The sequence below is a fragment of the Zonotrichia albicollis genome, chromosome 3, assembly GCF_047830755.1.
Source record: "Zonotrichia albicollis isolate bZonAlb1 chromosome 3, bZonAlb1.hap1, whole genome shotgun sequence".
In the NCBI taxonomy this organism is placed as follows: Eukaryota; Metazoa; Chordata; class Aves; order Passeriformes; family Passerellidae; genus Zonotrichia; species Zonotrichia albicollis.
The window spans coordinates 3,455,906-3,483,298 of NC_133821.1; the positions used below are offsets into that span (position 1 = coordinate 3,455,906).

The window sequence follows — 27,393 nt, forward strand, 5'->3', positions numbered from 1 at the left end:
CCAAGATTGTTATTAGAAATAGCCACAACAGAAAGAAAATCCACTGTATTGTGGAAAGGCTTTGAGGAAAATGAGAGGTGAATCTGGTAGGACCAGCAGCATTACTTCCTTTCTTTTCCCCTGAGGGTGAATATTGATTTTAAATCTATTCTAACAGTCTCTTAGCCACACATCTGAGGATATTTTTCAAGAGGTCAGGCTATAGTTCTCAGAGGAGCACCATTATTTCCTTATTCTGGGAAAAAAAGGAGACTGATCCTTTGAACTTCTGGATTAGCAGGAGCAGGCTGTGTTGACAAGGTGTAATTGCTGTTTCAGTCAGGAGGAAAGGTAAAACCTCTGTTGTTTTTAAGTTCTTTAGGAAACTTTCCTGTGGTCTAAACCTGTTCGTCTTAGACAAATAATTTACTCCTGAGTGATAAAAATCTTATATAAGCTTAATATTGGCTTACAAAAAATAAAAATACTGAAGTCAGAAGCCACTCTTTAATCTCATTTTAGTTGTGCAATCACACACAGAATTCACAGAATCACTGGGTTGGAAGAGACCTTCAAGATCATCGAGTCCAATCCATGCCCTAAGGCCTCAAGTAAACCATGGCACTGAGTGCCACATCCATTCTTTATTTAAACACATCCAGGGATGGGGACTCCACCACTGCTTGGTAGTCAGAATTCAGGAAATCCCTCTGGCTGTCCTGGATTGCCAGAATCCCTGTCAGGGGGCTCAGAGACCCTGGCACAGAACCCAAGACACCTGTGGTTTTGATTATGACCCATGGAGCAAATTACCAACCTTAGATGAAGATCTGCACGCCATGAAAGTCTAAGTAGAATCATAATTAGTTTGTCACGGGGTGAAAACCAGATTTTTTTTGGGTTTTTAAAACGGGGCTTCAGGAGGCAAGATGGAGGGATCTGGGTGTGTCCAGCCTTTCTCCTTCTTCTTCTTGGCCTCCTGTTGGCACTTTTAGATTGGTTTAGAGTAGAAGCTCACTGTCTAACATAGGTGATAGGTATTGGGAAATTATTGTAAATAATGTACATGTAGTTTTTAGTATAAAAAGATAACACCGCCCTGAGGCAGTCAGAGTGCCTCTGTCTGACTGGCTGAGCGGACCTTGGCAGGCCAGGAAAAAGAATTTTATAGATAAGAAATAATAAACAAAACCTTGAGAATGAGAACTGAAGAGCTCTGCCTCCTTTATCGAGTGTCAGGCTGGGAAAAGAGACTTTCTAATGCATCTCGGGGTCACTGTGACCAGCTAAAGCCCCGAAACTTGGTTACTGATTTCACCTCTAACTCAGGCTTACCACCCTTGGGCCTGCTTCCAGACAGCCCAGCTGCATCCTCTTCCTCCTTCAAACCTAGTTTAAAGCCCTCTCAATGAGTTCTTCAGTTCTTGAGCTAAAACCTTTCTGCCCTTAACAGAGAGTTGGAGCCCATCCAGTTCCAGCAGGCCAGGTGCTGTAAAAGTTGCCCCATGATCAAAGAACCCAAAATTCTGCTGATGACACCAACCCCTGAGCCACGTGCTGATAATGTGGGCTCTGCAATTCCTTTCATTGTTTTTCTGTCCACCAAAGGGACTTATCAGAACACTACCTGTGCTCCTGCCCTATCAACCACTTGACCTAGTGCCCTAAAGTCCATTTTACTTGTCCTGATGCTCCTCTTTTCAACCTCATCACTGCCAGCCTGCAGTATCAGCAGTGGCTAATGATCAGAGGGCTGGATCAGCCCAGGTTGTTCCTCAGTGATATTCTGTACCTGGGCCTCAGGGAGGCAGCAGAACTCCCGATGGGTTGGGTCTGTTTGACATATGGGGCCCTCTGTTCCCCTCAGAACAGAGTCACCCAGCACAACTACCCGTCTTTCCTTTTTGATGTCAGAGGTGGTGATCCATGTGATAGATGAAGTGTAATTGCGGGGCTCCCTGGGCAGATGATTTTCTTCTACATCATCTGGCTGACCCTCCTCATCCAGGGCTTCATCCTTATTCTGAAGTGGCTCCTGGGAAGGGGATGGAGGTCAGGAGGAATTTTTGTTACCTCCTGGAGTAGGGACCATTTCTACTCCCCTTCATCCACCAGGTGTGTCCTTCTGTGGGAGGTATGGGAGTTCTCTGACTCCTGGTGGGCCTCCCTCAAGGATGGAAGGGCAGAACCCCAGCAATCTGTTTCCCTTTCACTTTCCCTGATACTCCTTAGCCTTTCTACTTTCTCCCTAAGCTCGGCCACCAGCAAAAAAAGATCATTTTCCTGTTCACACCACAGGCAGGCATCTTCTGGAATGGCCCCTCCTACCACTGATAAACTCAAACACTCTGCACAGGAAGGAGTCTGGACAGACACATCCTTTCTGGAGGGTTCTATTTGGCTGCATATACTTTTACTAACTGCAGTTTTTGATAATGTAAAAACCATTATCAACAAAAAACCCAAAAAACCCAAAAAAAAAAAAAAAAAACCCAAACCAAAACCAACCAACAAAACTACAGCAAACAACAAACTAAAAACCCCACTAGCAGGAGGAAACCTGCAACCCTGCCTGTGCAAACTGCTGTGCAAATTGCTGTGCCACACCCACAGAGATGTGTGACACCACTGTTCGCCTTGCAAACTTCCATGCCACTCTGTCCTGGTTTAGGGCAAATTTGGACAAAAACCTTCAAAAGTGGGCCCCTCCAGAAAGTGAACCCACACAGCCCTTCCTCCCCTCAACCAGTTTGGGAAGGATTCCTCGGAGAAAAGTGGAAAGAACCTGTTTATTTAACAGGCACAGCATCCTCAGCACACAAAATGAACAATACCAGATGACACCACTCTTTCACCACTCTGAAAAAGATGACGAATTCAGAAAGTCTCTCTTGGGGGTGGTCACTCTGTTATCAGTCCCTCTGGCGCTGGGGTAGCTGCTGCCACAGTAGGTCCTGCTAGGCCACAAGGTGCAAACTCTCGGTGTTGCCAGGCCCCAGTCCGGAGCAGGTTCGAGTGGTTCCAGAAAAGGGAAAGGAAAAACAGTCCAGGCAAAAATTCAGACTGCTTAGCTAAACTAATGAGCAGAAGCAAAAAGCGAGAACAAAGCAAAAAGCCAAGCAAAAAGCAAAAGCAGCACAATGTACTGCCCTGTCTGTGTGTCCTGCCAGCTGTGGAGGAATGGCTGATAACAAAACCAAAACAAAACATTCGCTCTTCAGAGCCGGTCTTGAAGGCACAGAACATAATATCCAGCATAAACAGAACATATAAATGGGGATGCAAGCATCATAATGTCACCCTAGGACACGTGCCCATAGAGATGTGCCACGCCTGCCCTGTGCCTGTGTGACTAATGAGAAGGATGTTGGTTTTGGCGACCTGGACACACCACTGGTCGTGCTCTCTCCTTTTTTTCCTCAAGCTACAGCAAAAGTCCCAATTTGGGCACCACCAAATTCATTATTTTTGCTGATCAATGACATTAAACCACGAAATCTGGAATAAATTCCATCCCTGATGTAAGCTGGCCATCAGTTCTTGTTGAAGACCATTTTGCTTCATTGTTAAGCCAATTATCTCTAAGTTATTATTTGTATTTTATTGTATTTATTTAGCTGAATGGGTGATCCTTCCTGCTTCCCACCATCCCAATTTGGCTTCAGGTAATGAGATGTTTCCCTGGACTGTAAGAGGCAGAGACGAATTGGGTCACAGTTGGGGACATCCTGCAGGACAGGGGGACCTGGCTTCACTCCAGCTCCCAGGAAATCTGGATATTCTCTTTTCATCTCACTGAGCAGATCTTTGCTACGTTGAGATAGGGAGGAATTTGATTTTATCAGATCTAGACTACAGATATCTCAGATGTGTCCTCTTTTACTCCTCTGCATTCCAGACTAAATTTAATCCCAGTCTTTCAAATCCCTTTTATCAGCTGGCCCAGGCCTCTGTGCCTCATTTAGGTTTTGTTTCAGGTGCCCTGTTAACTGATAAAGTGCTGACACACTTTGCCCCATTGTTGCTCTTTAGTATTTTCCAGCGTCCTTTTTATTTCTGTCTATTTTTTTTGAAGTCAAATTTCTCCTCATGCCTCTGCTGAACTCTCCTCAATTACAGAATCTGATTTTTCTTGTTTGGTGACAGCTCATTCTGGAGCCAGCACTGGGCCAGATTCACCCTCTGTGGAATTCCTTGGTTCTGTTGAAATCAGTGGAATAAATCTGGAGTTTGTTCTGGTGTAAATTAAATAAAAATCTCCCTAATGTGATCAAGGAACTTAATATGTCCCCACTAAAAGGCAGATCCAGTTTATTCTTTTGAGATTTACTTCTTATGATTTAATTGAAGGATGAGATTTTTTCCCCATTCATGAATGTCTAATTTTTAAATTATAAAATATAAAACATATAAAACCTAAAATGCACTTTGTTCAGTGGATTCTCACCTGCGAAGTCTGAGCACTCATCAATATCACTATTAATTAAAATTTAAATGAATTATGTGGCCAGATCCTTCAGAAGTTGGATTTTTCAATAATATTGTGAGTCATAAACAAGTCAGATATGAAAAAAAATTGTCCAGAGTGTAACTGAAATATAAGTATAATATTTTTGTAAGTGCTGTAACATCTCTTAATCTTCCTTGTATTTCTGCTGTCATGAAATTTGAAGTTCAGCCACCAGGCTTTCTTTGACACTTTTGAGCCCGTTGGATATTGTGAAACAGTTTGGAATTATTTGTATGTAAACACACCCTTGACATTTGTTTTTATCATCATCAATATTATTTTCATTGATATAGAAAAGGGGGATGAATGGGATATGCAAAAAATGCTACCAAGTGATCTTATTACCAGTGATATTATTATATCATCAATATTATATAAAAACATCAATATGTTTTTATCATAATCAATATTATAATAATCATAATTGATTATTAAATGATTATCATTACTATAATTTTATAGTAATGATAATTATTTAATAATCAATAATATTATGCATATCTCCATGGAAAGAAAATCCAATCAAGACAGCTTAGACATAAGAGTTTTCATATTTTAATACTTTATTTAGAATATTTAAAATATTTTGCTGGTTTTCAGTTTTATATTTGTTAGAATTTTTAATTTTTTCTCCTTTAAGCTAACAAGCTGCTGTAATAACATCATTGTTTTCTTTCTTTGTCTCTCTACACAGTTTATTTCATGATGGCCCTGTCTGAACAAACAGATTTAGTAGAGTTGACATAAATATATAATATTGTGCAAAAAAGATCAGGTATAAATGGTGCTAAATCCAAGTGTTTTTAGGAAAACATGAAACAAAACCAAAGGACCGTGCTTGGAATCGCAGAGACAAAACCCTGAGTATGCCATGGCTAATTGTCACAGCTAAAATCTGATTTTATTTTGAATTTGCAGGCAGAACTGGGCACACCGAGGCCGTCCGGGTGGTGTTTGAGCCACAAAACATCAGCTTTGAGCAACTGCTCAAGGTCTTCTGGGAGAATCATGACCCGACACAAGGTAGAGTGATGAGCGAGCCAGTATTTAATTATCTTACTAATTACAGCTGGGATAATTAGTGTTTGAGCTGCATGGAAGAGATGAACCTTGAAATCACACTGGAGCTCAGGAATATGATTGCAGACATTTATTGACAGAGAAAGAGAGGGAGAGGGAGAATGGGAGCACAGAAGCTCCGAGTGCCCCTCCTCCCTTACAGCTGCCTGGGCTGGGAAAATTCCCACAGAGTGGCACGGGAGACAATGGAAAATTCTCTTCAACTTTGATTATGACAATTTATTCTGTAATTTCTTTTGTCTCTTCAATTGGAGTGTATTTCTTTGCATTTTCAAAATTTCTATTATTTGATTCTATTTTATTTTACATTACCTTATTTTTTAAATTTTGTTTTATTTTGCTTTATTTTATTTTGCTTTATTTTGCTTTTATTTTACCTTATTATTTTATTTTATTTTATTTTATTTTATTATTTTATTTTATTTTATTTTATTTTATTATTTTATTTTATTTTGCTTTATTTTGGTTTTTTAAACCAAAATAAAAATTGAAAAAAAAAGATTTTTTTTTAAATTTAAAAAATAAAAAAAACCAAAATTTTGCTTTATTTTGGTTTTATCTTACCTTATTATTTTATTTTATTTTATTTTATTTTATTTTATTTTATTTTATTTTATTTTATTTTATTTTATTTTAAAATTTTGTTTTATTTTATTTTGCTTTATTTTGGTTTTATTTTATTTTACCTTATTTTATTATTTAATTTAATTTCATTTAATTTCATTTTATTTTATTATTTAATTTAATTTCATTTCACTTCATTTCATTTCTACCCAGGCCCTTTATCCTTCATCATAACTTGAGATTTTACATTTTTCAACAGTACTGAGTATATTTTGTGATTAGAAAAAGGGAGCAAAAAGGAGTTAGAGTTGTTGTGCAGAGACACCAGTGGATCATTCTACCTATCTGCCTTATCCAAACCTTTGGATTTAATTTATCCTTCTTGGCAGAGGTTTTTGTGCTGACACGGCCCACATCTGTGCAAACAGAAATGGGAAACTGTGTGCAGAAAACATTTTGCATGTTTATAGAGTTCCAATAAACCTCTTCCCTTCTCCCATCTCCCAGAAATGCTGCACACAAGTAACTAATTTCAATATTTGAACAGCCATCGTAATTATGCCACTTGTTACCGCATCTGGGAACAAAAAAATTGCAGATGATACCTCCAAAATGTGATGCCATCCCAGGAAAGAGAAACTCAAAGAGGGATCCAGGGACTATTGTGGATTAAGTGTCTTCCACTGAGCCCAAAGTGGTTATTGCAACTTCTGCCTGTATGGAAAGGGCTTGAGTCAGGAATTTTCTGTCTGCAGGGCCAGGAAATCAGAACATTTTGTGCAGTTCCTCTGTTGCCATCCCAGGGATCTATGCAAAGATTGCTGAGGATTTGAAGAGGGAAAATAAAAGGATATAGAGCCCAGAAAACTGCCCCAGTGCTGGGAATAGAGACATGAAAGAGGGAGAACACCATGTCATGGAGGGGCGGGTTGGATATCAGGAAAATATTCTCTTTTAGAGGTTGGTTGGGCACTAGAAGAGCTCCCCGGGAGTGGCCATGGCCCTGGGACTGCCAGAGCTCCAGGAGTGTTTGGACAATGTTCTCAGGGACAGGATGGGATTGTTGGGGAGTCCTGGGAGACCCCAAGGAATTGGATCAATGATCCTGGTGGGTCCTTTCCAACTCAGGATATTCTGTGATTTTATGATCAAGTCATCCCTGCAGGTACCTTGTGACAGGTTGAGCACCTGACCCCAATAAACCAGAGCAAGCTGCAGTAGCTGGGAGCTGAAGTTTGGGAAGCTCCACTGTGGAATGAAGCAGCTTCACATCCCTCAGTGTAATTAAACATTGGAGTTGTTTTCCATCACCATCCTTCCGAGCCTTTCAGATGGGATAATCCATCATTTTAAAAGAGGGGCTTGATTCCAGTCAGGAGAAGGCATCCTGTGAATCTGTCGAATGCAGTGGCCCATGCTGATGATTGATGAGCCTCCCTTTCCAGCCCCCTCCTTTAGAGCTGTGTTCAGGATAATTCATCTGCACAATTCCTGCAAAATTTGGAGCTCTGCCTTGAGAAAGGCCCCTTCCTGTGGCTGGGGTTTGGAACGAGGTGTTCTTTAAGGTCTCTTCCAAACCTTTCCAGGATTGTGTGATTCTAAGACAATCTCCACCCTCAAATCACACTGCTGGGCCCTCCTGGCTTTCTTGTAGAGTTTATGAAAGAGTTTCTCTTCCTGTCCTGCCAGTTTTTGGTTTTAGATCTTTTCTTGCTCTTTTTTTCTTTGGATTATCAGAAATTGCCATCACCAGAGGATGGCTTCTTTCTTTCAGCCTGGAGAAGAGAATCTTCAGGGTGAAATCATTGAGGCCTTCCAGTACCTACAGGGAGCCTGCAGGAAAGATGGAGAGGAATATTTACAAGGGTCTGGAGAGACAGGAAAAGAATAATGGCTTTAAACTGAAATGGAGTAGGTTTAGATGGGATAATGGCAAGGAATTATTGGCTGTGGGGGTGCTGAGGCCCTGGCGTAGGGTGCCCAGAGAAGGTGTGGCTGCCCCTGGATCCCTGGAAGTGTCCAGGTTGGACAGGGCTTGGAGCAACCAGGGACAGTGGAAGGTGTCCCTGGCCATGGCAGGGGGTGGAATGAGATTGTTTTTAAGATCCCTTTCAACCCAAACCATTCTGGGTTTCCATGACTCTTATGGGCTGGCTGTTTTGATACATCAGGACTATTGGTCCAAGTGTCTTACTCATATGTTTGGATTCATCCTGATTGCCAGAGCTGATGGGCAGGAATTTATGATTTTTCATCTTACAGGTATGAGGAATGGATTTCTGCTGAAATAATTTGGACAACACCCACCTAATCAATCTTTTGCCATGTCTGTAGTCTTGACTTTGGCAGTGGTTGGGCTCAGCCTGTGGCCTACTGAGAACAGGGACTGAAGGACTTCAGGGATTTAGGATGACTGAAGTTCATTATCTGGGCACACTGCTATGTGGATGAAGTGTAGTAGTGTTGGTAACAGGTCAGATAAACTCATCAGCTGAATTTGTGATTCTTTCTGGCTCTAAACCAAATTAAAATCATGGCATTATGTCTTTATATCCTCACACAACTGAGGTTCAGCACCGTTCCAGTCTGCGCTTTCAGAAGAAGGCTGGATGTGGCAGATGTGTGATTCACTCTTGGATTTCTGACAGCTGGGAAGCATCACCTAATTAGCCCAGGCAGGAGGCCGTGCTAATGTGGCTGAATTTCTTGTGGGAATGAGCTCCTGTCTCCATGTGACACCCAGCCCTGGAGATACCCAAGAACTTCACAACCGTCTCAGACATCTGTGTGGCATGGCAGTGCTCGGTGGGAACACTCCCAAACCTTCATCTAAGCTTGGATCAACAGAATTTCCTTGTGGTTCTTCCATAATAATTTGCCAAAAGTGAGAGCATCACTTTACCCCTGGAAAAGATGGAATTGTTCTCAGAAGACTTTGCATGCCCCAGCCTTGCATGGGTTGCTGTACCTGGGTATTTTTGTGTTCCTTAATGCTGTACCAGGGGAGGTTGGACATCAGGAGGAATTTCTTCATGGAAGGGACTGTCAAATTTTGGAAGGGGCTGTCCCCTTCCTGTCCGAGTCCCCATCCCTGGAAGTGCCCATGGAACACTAGAACTGGACATGGCACTCAGTGCTCTGGGCTGGTGACAAGGTGGAGATTGGACTTAATCTTTGAAGTCTTCGAGATCTTTTTCAACCTAAATGATTCTGTGATTCTGTGATATTGTTGGTCTAATCTCAGTCCAAGAATTTTGCAAAGCTCTTCACACCCCATTCATATTTCTTGATTTGAGAAAAACCTGAACCACAAGGTCCCAATGTCAAATTTCTGTTTTGTAGGGTGGGGATGGTGGAAGATCTCTAAGTTGGGATTGTTTCTTTGCCTCAATTTGTACCTATTCCCTGTTTTTAGCTGATTGTGGGAAATGTGGCTTTATGTAAAGACACTGGAAGTGAGAGTTCCCTCTCTGGCCTGCAATGTTTTTCTCCCGTGTGGTTGAGCTGTGTGCACACAGTGAGTTTTATTCAGGCAGCCTTGTGGGAATGCAGGACTCAGTTTGCCAATGAGAAGATTTTGACTAAGAAAGTAAATGAAATGATTTCTTATTCGTAAAATCCAGCACAATCTTTGGGTGAATCCAGTGTCTCATGTAGGAAGTGCTGAACTTCTTGAGTACAGCTCTCATTCAAAAATACAGAAGCTCAGCGTGTTTTATCTTTTTCCAGAATTTGGGGTAATACCATTTCACCTCTTCTACCCCCAGCACAGATAATGGACTTGTCTCATTGTTCTGATGTCATTAAACATCAAATGTGTACATTCTGTGGCAGATTAAGAACTTTCAGTATTGGTTTAGTTGGTACCAGGTTGCTAAGAATACAGATTACCAGTCCCATCATTCATCATTGTATGAGTGTATTAATATTCAAAAACTCCTTCTTTCCAAGCAGTTATCCTTTAGAAGAGACTGACACCTCACTGGGATTCAAATTGTCCCTGAGAAGGAGCCTGGTTCTTGTTTAGGGAAGCTCTGGAGTGCACAGAAGTCAATTGAAAAGCAAGAACCTTTGATCAAATCAAACAGTTGAAAGAGATCCTCCCCAATGAGCATCTCCAAAGTGTGGGGCCCTGACAAAGTCCTCCTGACTGTTAATTTAGGCTCTGTTTTATAATTCATTAGATTTGGGAGACTGAAAAAGCAACAAACAACCCCCTGACTTCTGCCAAGTGGCATATGGCTGTCATCTCTGCTCAGCCTCCAGTGCCCTGCTCAGCATTCCTGCTCTCCCAGGGATGAGCTGATCTATAAGAGGATTGCTCTGGATGGCTCTGTAAGGGCTCGAGATGTTGTTTCTCTGTCATTGATACAGAAAAGGGGGATGAATGGGATATGCTAAAAATACTACCAAAAAATCTTTGTAGATAATTTTATTTTTTAATGTTTGCAGAGGTGTAGGGCAAAGTGTGTATTGCTTGTTTTTTTAATGGGGCCATCCTCAGTGCTTGCCAGATTTTTTAGATTGTAATCTTGACTGCCTCCTTTAAGTTGCACCCTGACCATGGTCCTGCTGGCCATACAGAGAGACTTGGACTTTCAGCCCATCAGTTTTGTGCCTCTTCTGTAGTGTCACAATTTCTGTAAAATAATATTTGACTTCCCTGTTAGGAAAAAGGGTGATTTTCTCCTCTCTCCCCAACCTTTCAGCCAGATACAAGCTCTTTGTTTGTGTTGACTCTGGCAATCACAAAGTTCTCTGCTCAGGCTGAAAATTAACCCTGCATGAATGGAAGTGAAACGTGGTTTCCAGCCAGGATTTAAATTGCCAGGAGCAGGGATGCTGGTGGGATCACCCTTCTGGCATCAGCACTGACCTGCAGTGCCTGAGCCAATTCCAAACCCTGCTGCTGTGCTCCTGGTTGGGGAGGAATGTGTCATGTTGCATCAGATCAGGAAGTTTGGCTGCTCTTTGTGGGGTGTCAGAAACTATTTCTCCAGACCTTTGGAAAAATCAATCTCATACCAGAGAAGAGTGTTTGGTGTGGTGCAAATATGAGTCCTGTAAAGAGCTTTAATCTTGAAATTCTCCTGACCTGTGTGTGGATGAAGCCCTTTATCTGTCAGGGATTTCAGCCAGTTCAAGGTGACTTTAAAGAAAGGCTCCTTCTTGCTTTCATGGTCTGTACAAAAGTCAAGCAGACAACAAAGCCAATTTCTTTTAAGAGCAGCCTGGTCTAGTGGAAAGTGTCCCAATCCATGGCAGGAGATGGAACAAGATAATCTTTAAGGCCCTGTTGAACCCAAACCATTCAGTGATGCTGTGAAAATGTGTTTGGGAGAAATGAAAAATCCACTTGTCTCCTTCAGCTCTGCTCCTTCCTGAGCACAGTTTGGGTATTTCTGTTTGTTTGGGTAGTTCTGCTCCCCACATTCCTCAAAAGTACCCCATCATTCCCAGCCCACAGGAACCAACTCAGGTACAGCTACAATTCCTTGTGCTGAGTGCCTGTTGTCCACAAATCCCAGCATTTTTTATTCCTTCTGCCTTTCTGTTTGGATTTTTGAGTTAGTGGCAGAGAGGAAGCCAGCACTCCACAGTTTTGGTCACTCTGACCACAGGGTGAAGGACAAACCTGTGGCCACTGCTGCTCCGGGGCTGCTGGAATTTCCTCTCCAGCCTTGTGGATCCTTTGTGAATACCCAGAGAACCAAAGTCATTGTAGGGCATCTCATTCCCCCCTTTCCTGTCCGGGACAAGCCCTTATCTTGCCTGTGTTTGTGCAGGAAATGTAAGCAGGGCTGATGTTGTTCCAGCAGTTGAGGACCATCTGTCCTACAACAAACTCATCACCTGCCAGACTTGCTCAGAATGTCTCTCAGTCCATATGTCTTGTGTATCCATGATAAAGAAGAAATGTAGGAGCCATTTCTCCTCCCTGTGACCTTCCAAACATGCTGGCATTTAGCCTTGGTGCTGATACAGGAGTTCTCCAGATTAATATCTGCTTTTTGTTGTGCTGACCCAGTTTGCTTGCAGAGGCGATATTTATTTCTCCCCAGCTTTGAAGGCCTGTACTTTTTTTAGACATTGCATAAGGAATCTATCATCTGCAAATAATTAAAATTAGACACTAGAAATGACATTGTGTTGCTAATGAGCAGATGTGTCTACTTATACCAGTGGAAGAACAGCTGTACACATAAAAAACGCTGCAGCCACCCTAAACCAACATTTGGTATTCTGCTACAGGCCTGGAACTCCATTTGGAGATTAAAGGCAAAAAAAGAATCTCTCATTTTTATGTTTTGCCTTTACATTTTTGTAACTCGCTTCCCTTTTATAATTTGAGTGAGATTTGTGAGTCTCAGATTAAAGCACTTTTGTCATGTATTTCAAACGTTATAAAGAGCCTTGATGGTCTCAGCATTATTACAAGGTGTAACAAAAACCAGTAAAAATACAAAATCTATTGTCACCAGGCATATTAAATATATTCAAAATAGAATTACCAGCCCCTCAGGGAGCCATTCTTGGTCCAATACTCCTCAATATTTTCATTAATGACTCGGAGGATACAGTGAAGAGGATGCTAATTAAATCAGTGGTACAGACATTGCTGGGAGGCTCTTGAAGGAAGCGAATAAAGCACAGCCCTGTGTTGATAAATGAACAAAAGCCATGGAAATCGATGTGCCAGGACACAATAAAGATAAATGTGAGGTGGTTCCTGCAGGGATGGACACTCAAGAGTAGAACTGGGTTGTTTGATAGGAGTCTTTCTGTTGTCTTCTTCTAATTCCTTCACTTTCCAATGAAATCCCAGTGGTGGGACAGTTGATTGATGGTGATTCATCTCACCAGCTATGAATTTAGTCCCCTGCCCAAAACCACCTCCAAAATACCTGTGGTCTGGGGTTTTTTAAAGTAGCAAAGTCTTTGGCAGAGTTGTACTTTGAGAATGCAGCTTCATCTCCTTCCTGAACTGAAATCTTGTGTTTTGTTGTTCCCACTCTTTGTGTTTCTCCAGGAGTAAACAGGCATTAAAAATAAATTGGTGTTATTAGGCTGTTTTGCATCCCCAGGAATTTCAGCTGCCGTGCCCTAATTTGCACGTTAGACTCTTCTTATCCATATAAATTAGAACAGACTTTTCCTGACCTATATTTGCAGTTTAGGAGATGATGTTTTCCCTGCATCTTTCTTAATGAAGGGGATTATTAACCAGAGCAGTGGTTTCCTGAGGTGGGCTGAACACTTTGCATTTTGAAGTGAGTGCTGCTGAATCAATTCTGGCTCAAGGGCAAAAGTCCTTCTGGGCTCTGAATTCCTCGTTCAACTGTTTTTAGGTTCTTTATTTTACACCTGACAAGGATGTGTGGGCCATTCCCCCAGAACTACTGAAAATTAAAACTCTGGCACTGTGGGAAACATGAATCCACCTAAGGGAGGTGAGGTTTACACTGGAAAAATGAGATTATATTTTATTTACATATATATATATATATATAAAAAATAAAGATATTTATTTTATAATATAAAATAAAATGTCATGTGGGTCCCTTCCAACTCAGAATATTCTGTGACTCTGTGATATAAGAACAAGATGATCTTTAAAGGTCCTTTCCAACCCAAACCATTCCACGATGCTGTGGTTCTATCCATGAAGCCAACAGGGAATGTGGTGGGAAAAACAGCATCTAAATTTTCATGTGTTTGTAGAATTAGGAGAAGGCAACCTTAGAAAGTCTTTTTCTGCAGAATTTTTTGATGGATTGTTCCTAATCCTTAGGCAAGGAAAACAATAGATGAAGTCAAAACAAAGAGATACCAAACATTGTTTTCTTCTTCAAATAATAGTGAATTTACTGTACTTGGGTCTGGAAATCTGAGGCACTGAAGCGTGGCATCATTAATCATAGTTTATGGTGATTATTAGTAGGCTTTTAATCTTTGTTTTCGTGTATAATTAGGTACAAGAGGTCAAAGCTGACTCTCTTCTGAACAACAATATTTTCAATGAATGACTGTTTTTCTCTGCCTGCAATTTCCTTGTGCATATTTATAAGAGCACACTTGTCTGTGTTTTGAGAGAGCAGTGTCCCATGAGCTTATCTGCTGATAAAAGCAAATGACAACATTATTATTTTTATTATCACTAATTATTTTTATTACTATTGCAACAGCACCTGGTGGATCAGAGTGGGTTTGGATTCGTAGTGCTGGCAAATGCCTAAATTGAGGCAAGGCACTAATGAACAGCAGATAAATGAAGAGAAAGGAGAAGGCACATGAAGAAAACAACAGCAAATCTCTGTGATTCCATAGCTGAACCCATGTGGTAACTGCTCTGAATCCCTGCATTTCTTAATTATATTTTTCCCCATCACCAGTTGTTGTCCAACTTTTGGTAGCATCATAGCAAAGTTAAGCCCTGAAGAAAATCAGCAATGAGGGCCCAATTCTGGTGCCGAAACAGAAGTGCCTTCACCATATCAGCTGCTTTTGGGTATTTTCCCTGTTTTCCAGCAGTTAGAAAATGTGGAGCTCAATTCTGCCCTCTGTCATATCCTCTAGTCTCTTCCACACATCCCTGCTGCATGCATTTTATTGGGGATTGCAGGCTATCAGGATCTCCAGGCAGGCTTGTCTCACCGGCACAGCCAGGAGGGATAAAGGCTGAGCTAAATCCACTTAAATTTAGATGTTTCCATGGGCATGGAGGGGTTCAGCTGCCACAGGTGTGGGAAGAGCTGGACAACACTGTTGACTCAAATGAGGCATCAGTGTTTGGTCAGTTTTGGTTGCCTAAACCAAACCTCAGTTCCAGCTTCACCAATAAATATGAATAAAAATTTCCTTCCCTTCCCATATTCATAGAATTGTGGAATTGTCTTGAGTTGGAAGGGATCTTAAAAGCTATCACATCCCACCCACTACCATGGGCAGGGAAACTTCCCACTATCCCAGGTTGATCCAAGCTCTGTCCAACCTGGCCTTGGACACTGCCAGGGATCCGGGGGCAGCCACAGCTTCTCTGAACACCCTGTGCCAGGGCCTCCCCACCCTCACAGCCAGGAATTCCTTCCCAATATCCCATCCATCCCTGCCCTCTGGCAGTGTGCAGCCATTCCCTGTGTCCTGTCCCTCCATCCCGTGTCCCCAGTCTCTCTCCAGCTCTCCTGGAGCCCCTTTAGGCCCTGGAAGGGGCTCTGAGCTCTCCCTGGTTCCTTCATTTCTCCAGACTGGACATTGCCAGCTCTCCCAGCTTGGATCCAGAGGGGCTCCAGCCTTTGGAGCATCTTGGTGGTTTCCTCTGGAATTTCACCAGCAGGTTGAGGTTCATCCATCCCCCAGATAGGTTTTTAAGAGAAAGTACCTCTGAAAAAGCCTAGTGCCTATTTATGGCAGAAAATGTGTAAAATCCTGCCCAAACCCAATCATTTAACTTTTGATTAAAGTGAAGTTCAAGTTTGATTAAAGCAAAAGTCCCCTACAATAAGTTCAGTGCCATTAAGGATGATTTATGTGCATAATTCACTGTTCTATTCATCTGTTCTGTGCACTACAGGTAAATATGAATTTTCAATTAATAATTAGAAATGGATTAACACTTTTGCCTGCCAGTGGTACTTGAGTTAACACCTGAGCTTTGTTGCACTCATCCAAAGCAAACCTGTGAGGGGTTTTTTTCTGGGTTCAGGTTGATGATGCGCTTCCTTCAAAGGTCAAAGAGCATTCAAAAATGCATTGGTACATTGTTATATCTGAGGGAATTAATAAATAATGAATATACAGGGAACTTTTCTTCTAAACCAAGTCTTCCTGGAGAATTTCTAGTTTTTAAAAATATGTATAAAATATTTGAAGTGTTAGAGGAGCAGTATTGTCCCTGCAATGTGAATCATGGAATGGTTTGGGTTGGAAAAGACCTCAAAGATCTTTTAGTGACAAAAAAGGACCAAAACCAGAGTTTCCTCCTTGACACTAAAAACTGTGTATGTTGAAAACTTTCTAAACCTTGTTGACAGTGCAAAACTTCTCTTTATTATGTACAAGCTCATCAATTCTTTTAAACCTCCTGAAGAAACTATTTTCTATTTAATTTATACTTCCTGCACCACGGCACCTTGAAAATCATCCAGAGCTCTCAATGCACAGCTCTGTAACAAAATTCTTTCCTATTAACATTTTTCTCCTTTAATCATGTGCCATAAAGAGTTTTACTTTCCCCTGGCAACTTTTAAGCTGTATGGATGTAATCATTAGAGTGAGTGATGACATCAAGCCAGGCTGACATGGTGCCATTGATTTTTACTAAATAATGATATGATGAGCTGGAAGAAGGAGTTTTATTAGTCTTAACTCAGCAAGGATTGATTGGGGAGAAGAAAATGACCAATCCGTATCTCAGGTTGCTGCAGGTATAAGAAAATAAGTGACAGCTGCAGAAAAGTCTATAAATCACAGGAAAAATTATGATAAAAATAAGAGCTATGAACTGCCCTTTAAAATTTCACTGGATGGCAGAGAAGAGTCAAAGAGACCTCAGCCATTTATCTCCATTATGCCTGGGATCCTCCGAGAATAGCAAAGTTGACGGATGATGCCATTACCTTTTTTTTATTATTTTTAAATGGAAGGAAGATAAGGAGTGGTGTATAAGTGTTACTTTCAAGTCATTAGAGGATTGAGTCTTTGAAATAATTCCTTGATTTAGCCAATGAAATAAAGTGTCTTTTGCTTTAGCTTTCTGTAGGTAATGTATTAAACATCGGCTTTTTGGAAACAAATCTGCTTGTTTGCAGTTTCTGAAGGAAAAAAAACAGTACTGGGAAATATGTTTTCTTATTAATCAGAGAATCACAGAATGGTTTGGGTTGGAAGGGAACTTAAAGATCATCCCATTCCAGCCCCTGCCCTTGAGCAGAGACACCTTCCACTATCCCAGGTTGCTCCAGGTCTTGTCCCGTCTGGCCTTGGGCACTTCCAGGGATGGGGATTCCATATTCCAGTCCATATTCTAGTCATTTAAACCAAAGGAGAGCCAGAATTTAATGCTTTCATGCCAAAGAATGTGAAGAAGACAAAACTAAATCATTCCTACCCAGGTGCATCAGAAGATACCAAAGTGTTGGTAAGAAAGGGATTTTAGAGCCATTTCTTTGCCTATTATCTATACTTGGGCAGATATAAGCTTGGCAATGTGTTTTTATTCCATGGCAGTCTCAACCTGGGAACTGTTCCTTTGACAGGGTCTGGGAGCTCATCACAGCCCTCTTCTCTCCAGCCACCATCCTCACACAAATTTCCATTTCATATACATCAGAGCTCAGCTCCTGGGGGCTTTTTGTGGTTAATTGGTGCTCTGGGCTCTGCTGGCACAGTGAGGACATTTCATGTTCTCCAGAGTGGTCAGGGCCGAGCTCTGCTGAGATGCTTTGGTCAGCCAGAGGGAAATTCCTGAATATGATCCATGCCCAACATCTGAACATGTTTGGAGCTGCAGATGCCCTCATCTACTCTGATTCTCCAGAGAGAAGAATTTACAATGACAACTCAATGCTCACACAGGATCTGGGCTGTTGGATTTTGGACTTTTTCATACTTTGGCACCACACAACCATATCCAAACCCCACATATTTTTGTCTTTTGCCAGAGAGGTACAAATTCTCTGCTTTTCTCTCTGTTCTAAAATCAGCCTCTCTGTCAAAGCACCTCTTTGACAAGAGGATTTCTGGCTGTTCCTGGCACATCAGCTGATTTTCTTTGTTCCAGGCCTCACCAGTGACTGCCAGGCTGTTTCCTCAGAGGTCTGTTTGTCCCTTTTCGTGCTGGATATGTTCCTGATCACCTGGTCAGGGACACAGGGTTGGCCTTTTCCAGTCTGTCTTGCCCCACTGATGTTACTGAAGTAGATCTGGATGAGAACAATTCCTTTATGGAAAGGGTTGTCCAGGTCTGGCACAGCTGCCCAGGGCAGGGGTGGTGTCCCCATCCCTGGAGAAATTTGAAATCCATGTAGATGTGGCACTTGGGGACATGGGTGGCCTTGGCAGTGCTGGGGGATGGTGGGACTTGGTGATCTCTGAGGCCTTTTCCACCCTCAGGGATTCTCTGGTTCCTCAGGGTTAATAAATTTCCTTTAAGAAATTTAGATCTTCCAATTTTAACAAGGAATCTGTTTTTCATCTCAGTCCTGAATGAAAGGGAGGTTCAGGTCCTACTGACATATTTTCCTCTTATCCCTGAAGAAAAGATTGATCTCCTGGAGCTACCCTAAAGCCTATCCCTAAACTGGCAGGTTTTGCTCATGGCAGGGATGGCACTGGGTGATCTTTAGGGTCCTTCCTAACCCAAACTGTTTCATGATTCTATGAAAATGTATTTCCTAGAAGTGAAGCTCTTAGGAGTGGAATGTGGCTTTAGGTGCATTGTTCAAGAGATAAATGCTCTTTGTTGCTTGGATGTTGTCTTATTTCCCACCTGGATTTTGGATACTTTGACTTTCAATTGCCCTTCCAAGTTGAACAACTTTGGCAAGACTGAAGAGCCTCATTTCTCTTTTTTTTTTTTTTTTTTTCTTCTCTAGAAATGTATTTTTAATTTAGAGTCAGTTCTCCTCTTAACCTTCTCTTCAATAAATTAATTAAGCTGACTGGCTCTCAGATATTATGTCATGGTGGCACATGCAGATATTAAATAATCTGATTTTTTCACTCAGAGCATGGTTACTTGAGCTCATACCAAACTTGCACTCCAAAATTCATGCTGGAAACCAGCACCCTCTGTAGTGATCCTCCATTTAGAGAGATTTTTGTAATCTCCTCCCTAGTTGGTTGTTAAACAGTTTGTTAAGCAATAAATAGATTTGCAGAATGTTAATGCTTAAGCTCAAGCATCAATCAGCATTAACATATTCTGGCAAAATTAAAGCTTTCCTGGCCTGTCCTCATTTTATCCCAAATTGGCTTTACCAGAGCTTCCTGCCACCCTGGAAGAACTTCCAAAGGAATGAGCAAAATATCCTCTGGTGGCACTTGCCACTATTAAGTATTGATGAAGAACATTGTTATTGCTTTTATTGTAATAATACATTTTAACAGCTAAAAAATAACCCAAATCATCAGAAAACTCCAGAAGATGTTTTGGAATTAGATTCTTTCATGTAACTGTTGGTCATTGAATGGAATTTTTGTCCTTATACATATTTTAAAATATTTTTGTGTCTTGTTTTTCATGAATATTTCAGGCAGTTTTTGTTTGTTTATTGTATTTCCCTTTAAATCATTTTTTGTTGCCCTGGGGAGTCCAAGAGGGATAAATCCATGATTTAATGAGGAGTAGTGAGTTGATGGCATCTTTTTCCCTCCAGTACCACAGGCTCTTTCTCCACCCTCTGTCCTATCAGGACATCCATTTCCTTTTCCATTTCATCTCCACAATCCTGACACTTGATGGGAATCCTCAGAGGGGCTTCTGCAGCCTGGTGGCAATCCTAACACCAATCCTGATGATTTCCAATTTGTCTTGGATTGCAGCTTTTTGGGAGGACTCTGTCTGCTGGTCTGGATGGACATGCGGAAGTGAAAAAATTGGAGTTTCTTAAGAAAAGTCAAAATTAACACATTTTATTCCAGCAAAGCGTTAAGTTGGGTTCTTGAACACAAAATTGGGAAGAAGGGGAGAAAGGCAGCGATAACAGAGCTGCCAATACAGCTGCAGAAGCACATGTCCAGAGAATCCTTGATGCTAAAGCTGCTCTGAGGCTGTTTGAGTTTAGGGAATGATCCACAGCAAAGCTGGCTGTAGAGACTGGGAATGGGAATGGGAATGGGAATAGGAATGGGAATGAGCAGTGGCTTCCCAGGACTGCAGTGCCAAACCAGATCTGGGCTGGTCACCTGAGGGGACAGTTGTGACATCTCTGCTTTGGCCCAGTGTTTTGTAGCTTTGCAGGGAGAATTCATCCCATATTTTGCAAATTTGTACATTAACTACTTCATACATTGGGCCTTTTGAAGGGGTTACACATATCAGCAGAAATATCACAGAATCCTGGTGCCAAAATTGCCCATCCAGCCTGGTCTTGAACTCCTTCAGGGATGGGAAATCCACAAACTCTCTGGGGAGCCTGTCCCAAAAATAACTATTTTTCTCCAAAAGTATTTTGTACCTCTCTCCCACTAAGTTGTATTCCCACAGCACAAGAAAGATTATAAGCACTTGATAAAGTCAACATTTTTGGTAACCATTTGCATGGTTCAAAATCAGTTTTTTTAAGAGCATCATGATTACAGTGACTGCAGACTAATTATTTAAGGTTTGACATCTGTATTTGACTATTGTGTGATGGAACAAAACCATAAATGCTCATATTTCGTTTCCATGACATTTAAAAGAGTTATCAGCATTGAATCCCTTCAGGACTCTTTAACCAAAGACTTGGACTCCCTAAAACTCCCTGCTGAGTGTGCATGGCAGAAACTGTGCTGAATTTACTGGGAGACGTTCCATGGCAGGGGGTTGGAATGGGATGAGCTTTAAGGTCTCTCCCAATCCAATCCAACTCAATCCAACCCAACCCAACCCAGCCCAATCCAAGCCAATCCGACCAAACCCAATCCAAGCCAATCCAACCAAACCCAACTCAATCCAACACAACCTAGCCCAGCCCAACCCAACTCAACCCAACCCAACCCAATCCAATCCAATCCAATCCAATCCAATCCAATCCAATCCAATCCAATCCAATCCAATCCAATCCAATCCAATCCAACCCAACCTTACCAAACCCAGCCCAACCCAACCCAATCCAACCCAATCCAATCCAGCCCAACCCAACCCAATCCAACCCAACCTAACCCAAGCCAACCCAACCCAAGTCAAGCCAAGCCAAGCCAAGCCAAGCCAAGCCAACCCAACCCAACCCAATCCAACCCATGTTGGGATTCTGTGGGATGGGGAGGTTCTGGACTTCTCCCAGCCCCCAGGGAAGGAGGGAAGCTGATCCCCCTGCCTTGTGTCCCCCCAGGGATGCGGCAGGGGAACGACGTTGGCACTCAGTACCGCTCGGCCATCTACACCTATTCCCAGGAACAGATGGAAGCTGCCCTGAGGTCCAAGGAAGAATATCAGAAGGTAACACTGGGCAGGGGGTGGAGTGGTTTCAGCTGTGAGCACAAGGTCACAGATGTCACCAGTTAACATAAAATCATTCCCTGTGCATTGCACACTCCGTGCTGCTGTTGCAGCTCCTCAGTCCAATGCCCAACTTGCATCATAGTTGCTTTAAATTCCAAGTTTTAGGAATCATTTTTTGGTGTTAGTAATTTTATAACCATGCAGAAAGAGAAATAGCTCCTTGTGCAGAGATATTTTGAGTCTCTTCTACAAATTTATTTAATGTGGGTTCACCAGAACAGAAATCTGTGTACTTAAAGCTATTCAAGCTTTTCTGGACCCCAAACCATGAAGGGTGAACCCAAAATCCCAGATCCAAGAGATCCTGAACATTTCTGATCAATCACTGAGCTGGATAACTCAGGATCACCCACCTGATGCTTATGAGATGCTTCTGTCAAGCCTTTCCATGAATGTCTTGGGTGAGGTGTGACAGCCTGTGACTTACTGAGAGTGTTTGCTGTGACACAAGGATTTGTGTGAGAGAACATACACCAATTCCCTTTCTTACACTGAATTTTTCCCTGTTTTTCGGGGAGAATGGATTCTGTCTCTTTCCTGCCACTTTGTTATTTAAGTAAAGGCAGAGGGATTAGTATCCTGCAGTGCTGTTGCACTGTGGTGCTGCCCAGTGCTCTGCAAAACCCAGATTCTGCAGCAGGAAAATATTGAATTATTCTAATTTATATGAAAAAACCCCACTCACTTGGGACATCAGGGCAGTAAACTTAAGTAGTACCAAAAGACAATCAGTGTTCATTATATTTAATTATTCAATCACCTCACACGTGTTGTGTTAAAGAATCAGGAGTTTTGGTATATATTTTATGTTAAAAGTAAAAAGCTCTTTTTACATTAGCCAGAAGGTCCCAAAAGGCAGCAGATTGTTTTTTACCAGTGTGGTATGACTGGGTGAGCTGCTAGGACTGGTTCCTACTTGAAATTGGAATTATTTTGAGTGCAGAGAGGTGCTCAGGACTGCAGGTAAGTGATTTCCAGATCTGATAACTATGTGTGTTAATGAAGTGCTCAGTGCTTATATTTGTTTCTGATGGGAGTAAGTCACTCTTGAAGGTGTTTATCTGGTGGTTTTGGAAGACATTTATCATTTAAAACTTTTTTTTACTCATTATTTACCTCAGATCCACTGCTTTTCCAAATTCCTTTTATTCCTTTCCTTTCGCATCTGCTGACCAACATCACCCTGCAAATCTTACAGCTTTAATTTGCTTTCCCAACTCTATTATCCTCTGCTGTTATTTGTCATTAAATAAATACTGACATGAGAGCAAAATTGCCATGTGTGAGATTGCAATATGATATTACAGAAATTTCCATCATCAAATAGATTTCCTTAATGGCACCATTTAAAATTTACCTACTTTGAAAAGTGTGTGTAATTAGTACATTTATATAATTAGGCACAACTGTAAGTGAGCACATGTAGAGTTTGTTTTTGCACTGAAGTGGGGAAGGAAGGGACGGTGTTGCCAGCTAAGGAAACCCAGCAAATATGCACTGAAATTCCTCAGGGATGTGTGTTTCCCATGTATTATTAACAACAATATCTCCAATATTATCTACTGGGGTATTGCAGGAGCAGTGGAATGGCTGTGTGGGAAACACACTGAGCAAACAATTTGTTCAGGAATCCCTTTTCATATTAAATGCTGTGCATTCCATTATTTTAATGTAAATGTAATACAGCCACTTTCCTTATTATTGCAGCAATTTAAAATAAATATCAAGCTTTTTCTGGCAGTGACACATGCCAGATAATCATGGATAAAAATGTGGGAATGGCACAATTTTTTCCGTGATAAGCAGTGCTGCCTGCAGCAAGGGAGGAAGGACTAACAAATACTACAATAACTGCAGTGTGCATGGGTGACTCCAGCATTTTTTGGCACTGAAAAGGAAGAAAAATAAAATCAAAATGTCATTTATTTTTTTTGTTCACTGAATAATTGTGCATGTGCTCTTAGATGTGGTTTGAGCTGAGGGCCTGAAAGAGCCCTAAAAATGGCCTTCAACCAGAAAATGATGGGCTTGCTAGATGAGGTTTGGGTTTTTTCCCTAACTGGCTTCTGGTGTCCAGGGAAGGGAACGGAGCTGGGGAAGGGGCTGAGGGAGCTGGGAAAGGGGCTCAGCCTGGAGAAAAGGAGGCTCAGGGAGGACCTTGTGGCTCTGCACAACTCCTGACAGGAGGGAAAAGCCAAAGGGATTTGGGCTCTGCTCCCAGGGAACAGGGACAGGATGAGAGGAAATGGCCTCAGGCTGTGCCAAGGTGGGGTCTAGATTGGATATTGGGGAAAAATTCTTCACAGAAAGGGTGAGCAAGCATTGGAATGGGTTTCCCAAGTCAGTGGTGGAATCACCATTCCTACAGGGATTTAAAAGCTGTGGATATGGTATTTGGGGACATGGATCAGTGGTGGCCTTGGCAGTGTTAGGAGATGCTTGGATTTGATGATCTCAGAGTGCTTTTCCAACCTCAGTGATGCTGGGATTCAGTTTTAAGTGCCAATAATCAGATTTATTACCAGGCTGTGAGGAGACCCTCGGGTGCCCTGAGCCCAGGTATCCATCTATTTTGAATTGTGAAACTTGTTGCTGATTCCTGCAGCTGCTTTGAGAGCTGAGAAGTGGCAGGAGAGCACTGAATTCACATCCAGCCATGGGGCTGGAGCTGCTGAGGGAGCTGAGAGCAGGAGTCACAGTCAGCTGCTGGTGATAGACTGTAATACAATAGTGCTGCTGCTAAACGGTGACACAATGGAACTGTAATCAGAAAAACATCAAATGAGGGCCAGGCCTTGGTGAAATCACTGTGAATGAACAGCTTTGCCTGAAGCTGAGGTTTTTTAATACAGGTGAACCTGAGGTTACTCAATTTTCAAGACAGTTGCTCAGCTGGGTTTAGTTTTCAAATGAATTATCGAGGCAATTGTAATCCAGAGAATGAAATCAGGGTGGGAAGAAGTTTGTATTATTTTCTTTTTTTCAGAGTCAGACCTTGCAGTTGTTTTGTCAAGCACTAGCACTGGGTTGTCAGGCTCTGAGAATACACTGAGTGCCTCCCCTGCACGGAATTACAGAATGGTTTGATTTAAAATGGACCTTAAAAATCATCCATGGGCCATGGTCAGGAATATCTTCCACTATCCCAGGTTGCTCCAAGCCTTGTCCAGCCTGGCCTTGGACACTTCCAGGGATCCAGGGGCAGCCAGAGCTTCTCTGGGCACCCTGTGCCAGGGCCTCCTCACAGGAAAGAATTCCTCCCCAATATCCCATCCATCCCTATCTTCTGGCAGTGGGAAGCCATTCCCTGTGTCCTGTCCCTCCATCCCTTGTCCCCAGTCCCTCTCCAGCTCTCCTGGAGCCCCTTTAGGCCCTGGAAGGGGCTCTGAGCTCTCCCTGGATCCTTCTTTTCTTCATGTGAACATCCCCAGCTCTCGCAGCCTGGCTCCAGAGCACAGGTTCTGGGTGGATGCATTTCATGGAATCAGGAACACAAGGAATTAGCAGAAGATGCAACATTCCCTGCAGCACAGCACTTCAGCAGACACTGGGAATCTTCCATCAGCTTTCTGAGACAGGATGTGGGAACAAACCAGCAAAACCCTCAGGTGCAAGAAAAAGACCTTTACATTTGTTATTAAGGAAAAAGATTGAAAAGCTGGAGTTTCCTAAAGCATTCCAAAAGCAATGAGTTTTGGAGCAGTGTGACTGTGTTCACAGGGGTCTCAGGTTGAGGGAAGAGATGAGGATCTGACTCCATGTTTCAGAAGGCTTGATTTATTATTTTATGATACATATATAACATTAAAACTATACTAAAAGAATAGAAGGAAGGATTTCATCAGAAGGCTGGCTAAGAATAGAAAAATAAGGAATGATAAGAAAGGCTTGTGTCTTGGACAGAGAGTCCGAGCCAGCTGGGCTGTATTTGGCCATTAATTAGAAACAACCACATGAGACCAATCACAGATGCACCTGTTGCATTCCACAGCAGCAGATAATCAATGTTTACATTTTGTTCCTGAGGCCTCTTAACTTCTCAGGAGGAAAAATCCTAAGGAAAGGATTTTTCATAAAAGATGTTTGCGACAGAGCAGCAACCTGCAAGGAGGTGAAGTGGTCAGGATTGTATTTGTCAAAGCTGGAGGCAGGGCTGTTTACAGACCTCTGGGATCTGCAGTTCTGAGTGGTTAATTCCATGAAGGAATGGCTGGCACTGGGAATTCACAACCTTCATCTGTGTTTTATCTGACTGCTGTGTGAAATCAGAGCAGGCTTTGCCTGGGAGATTTTTGGCTGGGAGAAGTTAAATAGCTCTTTAAAAATGAGATTGTTTTTATTAAAGCAATACAATAGTCAATAAAAAAATAACACCTGCTTACTCCTCTTCAAATTATGTCTAATTCAGAGCTTTATGTGTCAAATTATCTCTGCTTCACTCTGCTGTGAATGGCAAGGACTTGATTCCTGATTGATGGTGGTGGCTCTTGTGGAGACAAGCAAAGCTGATCTGATCAGCTGAGCCATTCTTTGGGTTGTAATCACTTTTCTGTGCTGCAGAGATACCCTTTGTATGCTCATGCCTTTTGGAGAAAGCTGCATTTGGCTATGCATGAGGAGGTTTTGTGTGAGCACTTGTGAACTCTTTTCATGTTACTGTAACTGCAGAAAATTTGACTTTGCCACTCTGATAAAATTCGGGCACCTCACATTGGGGAAATCTCTCAAAACTAATCCTAATCTATTTCTTGAAGACAGTGGCAGCAAGATAAAAGCATTAATGGCATGAAGTTAGGATGAACTTGTGGATGTGTCTACCTGGACTCCAGCAAGGCCTTTGACAACATCTCCCATGGCTTATTCCTGGAAAATCCAGCAGCCATGGCCTGGGCAGGTTCCCTCAGGGCTGGGTTAAGAACTGGTGATGGCTGGGCACAGGGAGAGCTGGGGAATGATGCTGCACTTGGTGACAACAGCCCCTGCAGCTCCAGGCTGGGGCAGAGGGGCTGGAAAGGGCCCTGGGGGTGATGCTGACATGAGCCAGGGGTGCCCAGGTGGGCAAGAGGCCAAAGTGGCAGCTCTGGGGTGGCAGCAAGAGCAGGGCAGTGCTGTCCCCTGTGCTGGCACTGCTGGGGCACCTCCAGCCCTGGGGACACTCCTGAGCCCCTCACAAGGATATTGAGGACTGGAGGGTGTCCAGGGAAGGGAATAGAGCTGGGGAAGGGGCTGGAGCACCAGGAGGGGCTGAGGGAGCTGGAAAGGGGCTCAGCCTGGAGAAAAGGAGGCTCAGGGGGGACCTTGTGGCTCTGCACAACTCCCTGACAGGAGGGGACAGCCAGGGGGGTCAGGCTCTGCTCCCAGGGAACAGGGACAGGAGCAGAGGGAACAGCCTCAAGCTGTGCCAGGGGACGTTTAGTTTGGACATCAGGAAGGATTTCTTCATGAAAAAGATGATTAAATATTGGAAGGGGCTGCCCAGGGAGATGGTGGATTCCTTAAAACCCATTTTATTCCACCTCCTGCCATGGGTAGGGACACCTTCCACAATCCCAGGTTGCTCCAAGCCCTCTCCAACCTGGCCTTGGACACTTCCAGGGATCCAGGGACATTCCCTGAGGCAGAGAATTGCCACCATCCCATGCTGAGTGCATCCTACTACTCTTCCTGTTCCCCAGGAATGCAGCACATGGTGCTTGTTTTTATTAATGCTGAGAAAAGCAAGATTTTTTTTATATATATAGCTTTCAATTCTGCATTTATTGTCTTCACTTGATAAAGGCCAGGCATTTCATTTGGCCCTTTGACTGTTGCAAATTCAGCTGATGCTGTATTTGGATTTAGAACCAGAAAGAGCAGGATGAAACCAGACTTTGCATTTTGCAATCATTTTTTCATCTGGGAGGTCATGGGGGTCACTGAAGGAGCCATTTGCTTTATTGCACTGGGAATGTGAAGTTTATATTGGACATTTAAACTAATGCTAGAAATTGCCCTGTAATAAACTAATGTAAATATCAAATGGATTTGACTTCAAGAGTGGGTTGTAAATAAAACA

General features: G+C 42.4%; 1 protein-coding gene across 3 annotated transcripts in view; it reads left to right on the forward strand.

The window, feature by feature from the left end:
* Window positions 1-27,393, forward strand: part of MSRA (methionine sulfoxide reductase A) — a 245,440-nt gene that overhangs the window by 140,846 nt on the left and 77,201 nt on the right. For all 3 annotated transcript variants that reach the window (XM_074536490.1, XM_074536489.1, XM_005493290.3), the window contains 2 exons: window positions 5,408-5,512; window positions 21,169-21,275. In XM_074536490.1, the coding sequence (XP_074392591.1) occupies window positions 5,408-5,512; window positions 21,169-21,275 (212 nt within the window). The remainder of the gene's footprint in view (window positions 1-5,407; window positions 5,513-21,168; window positions 21,276-27,393) is intronic.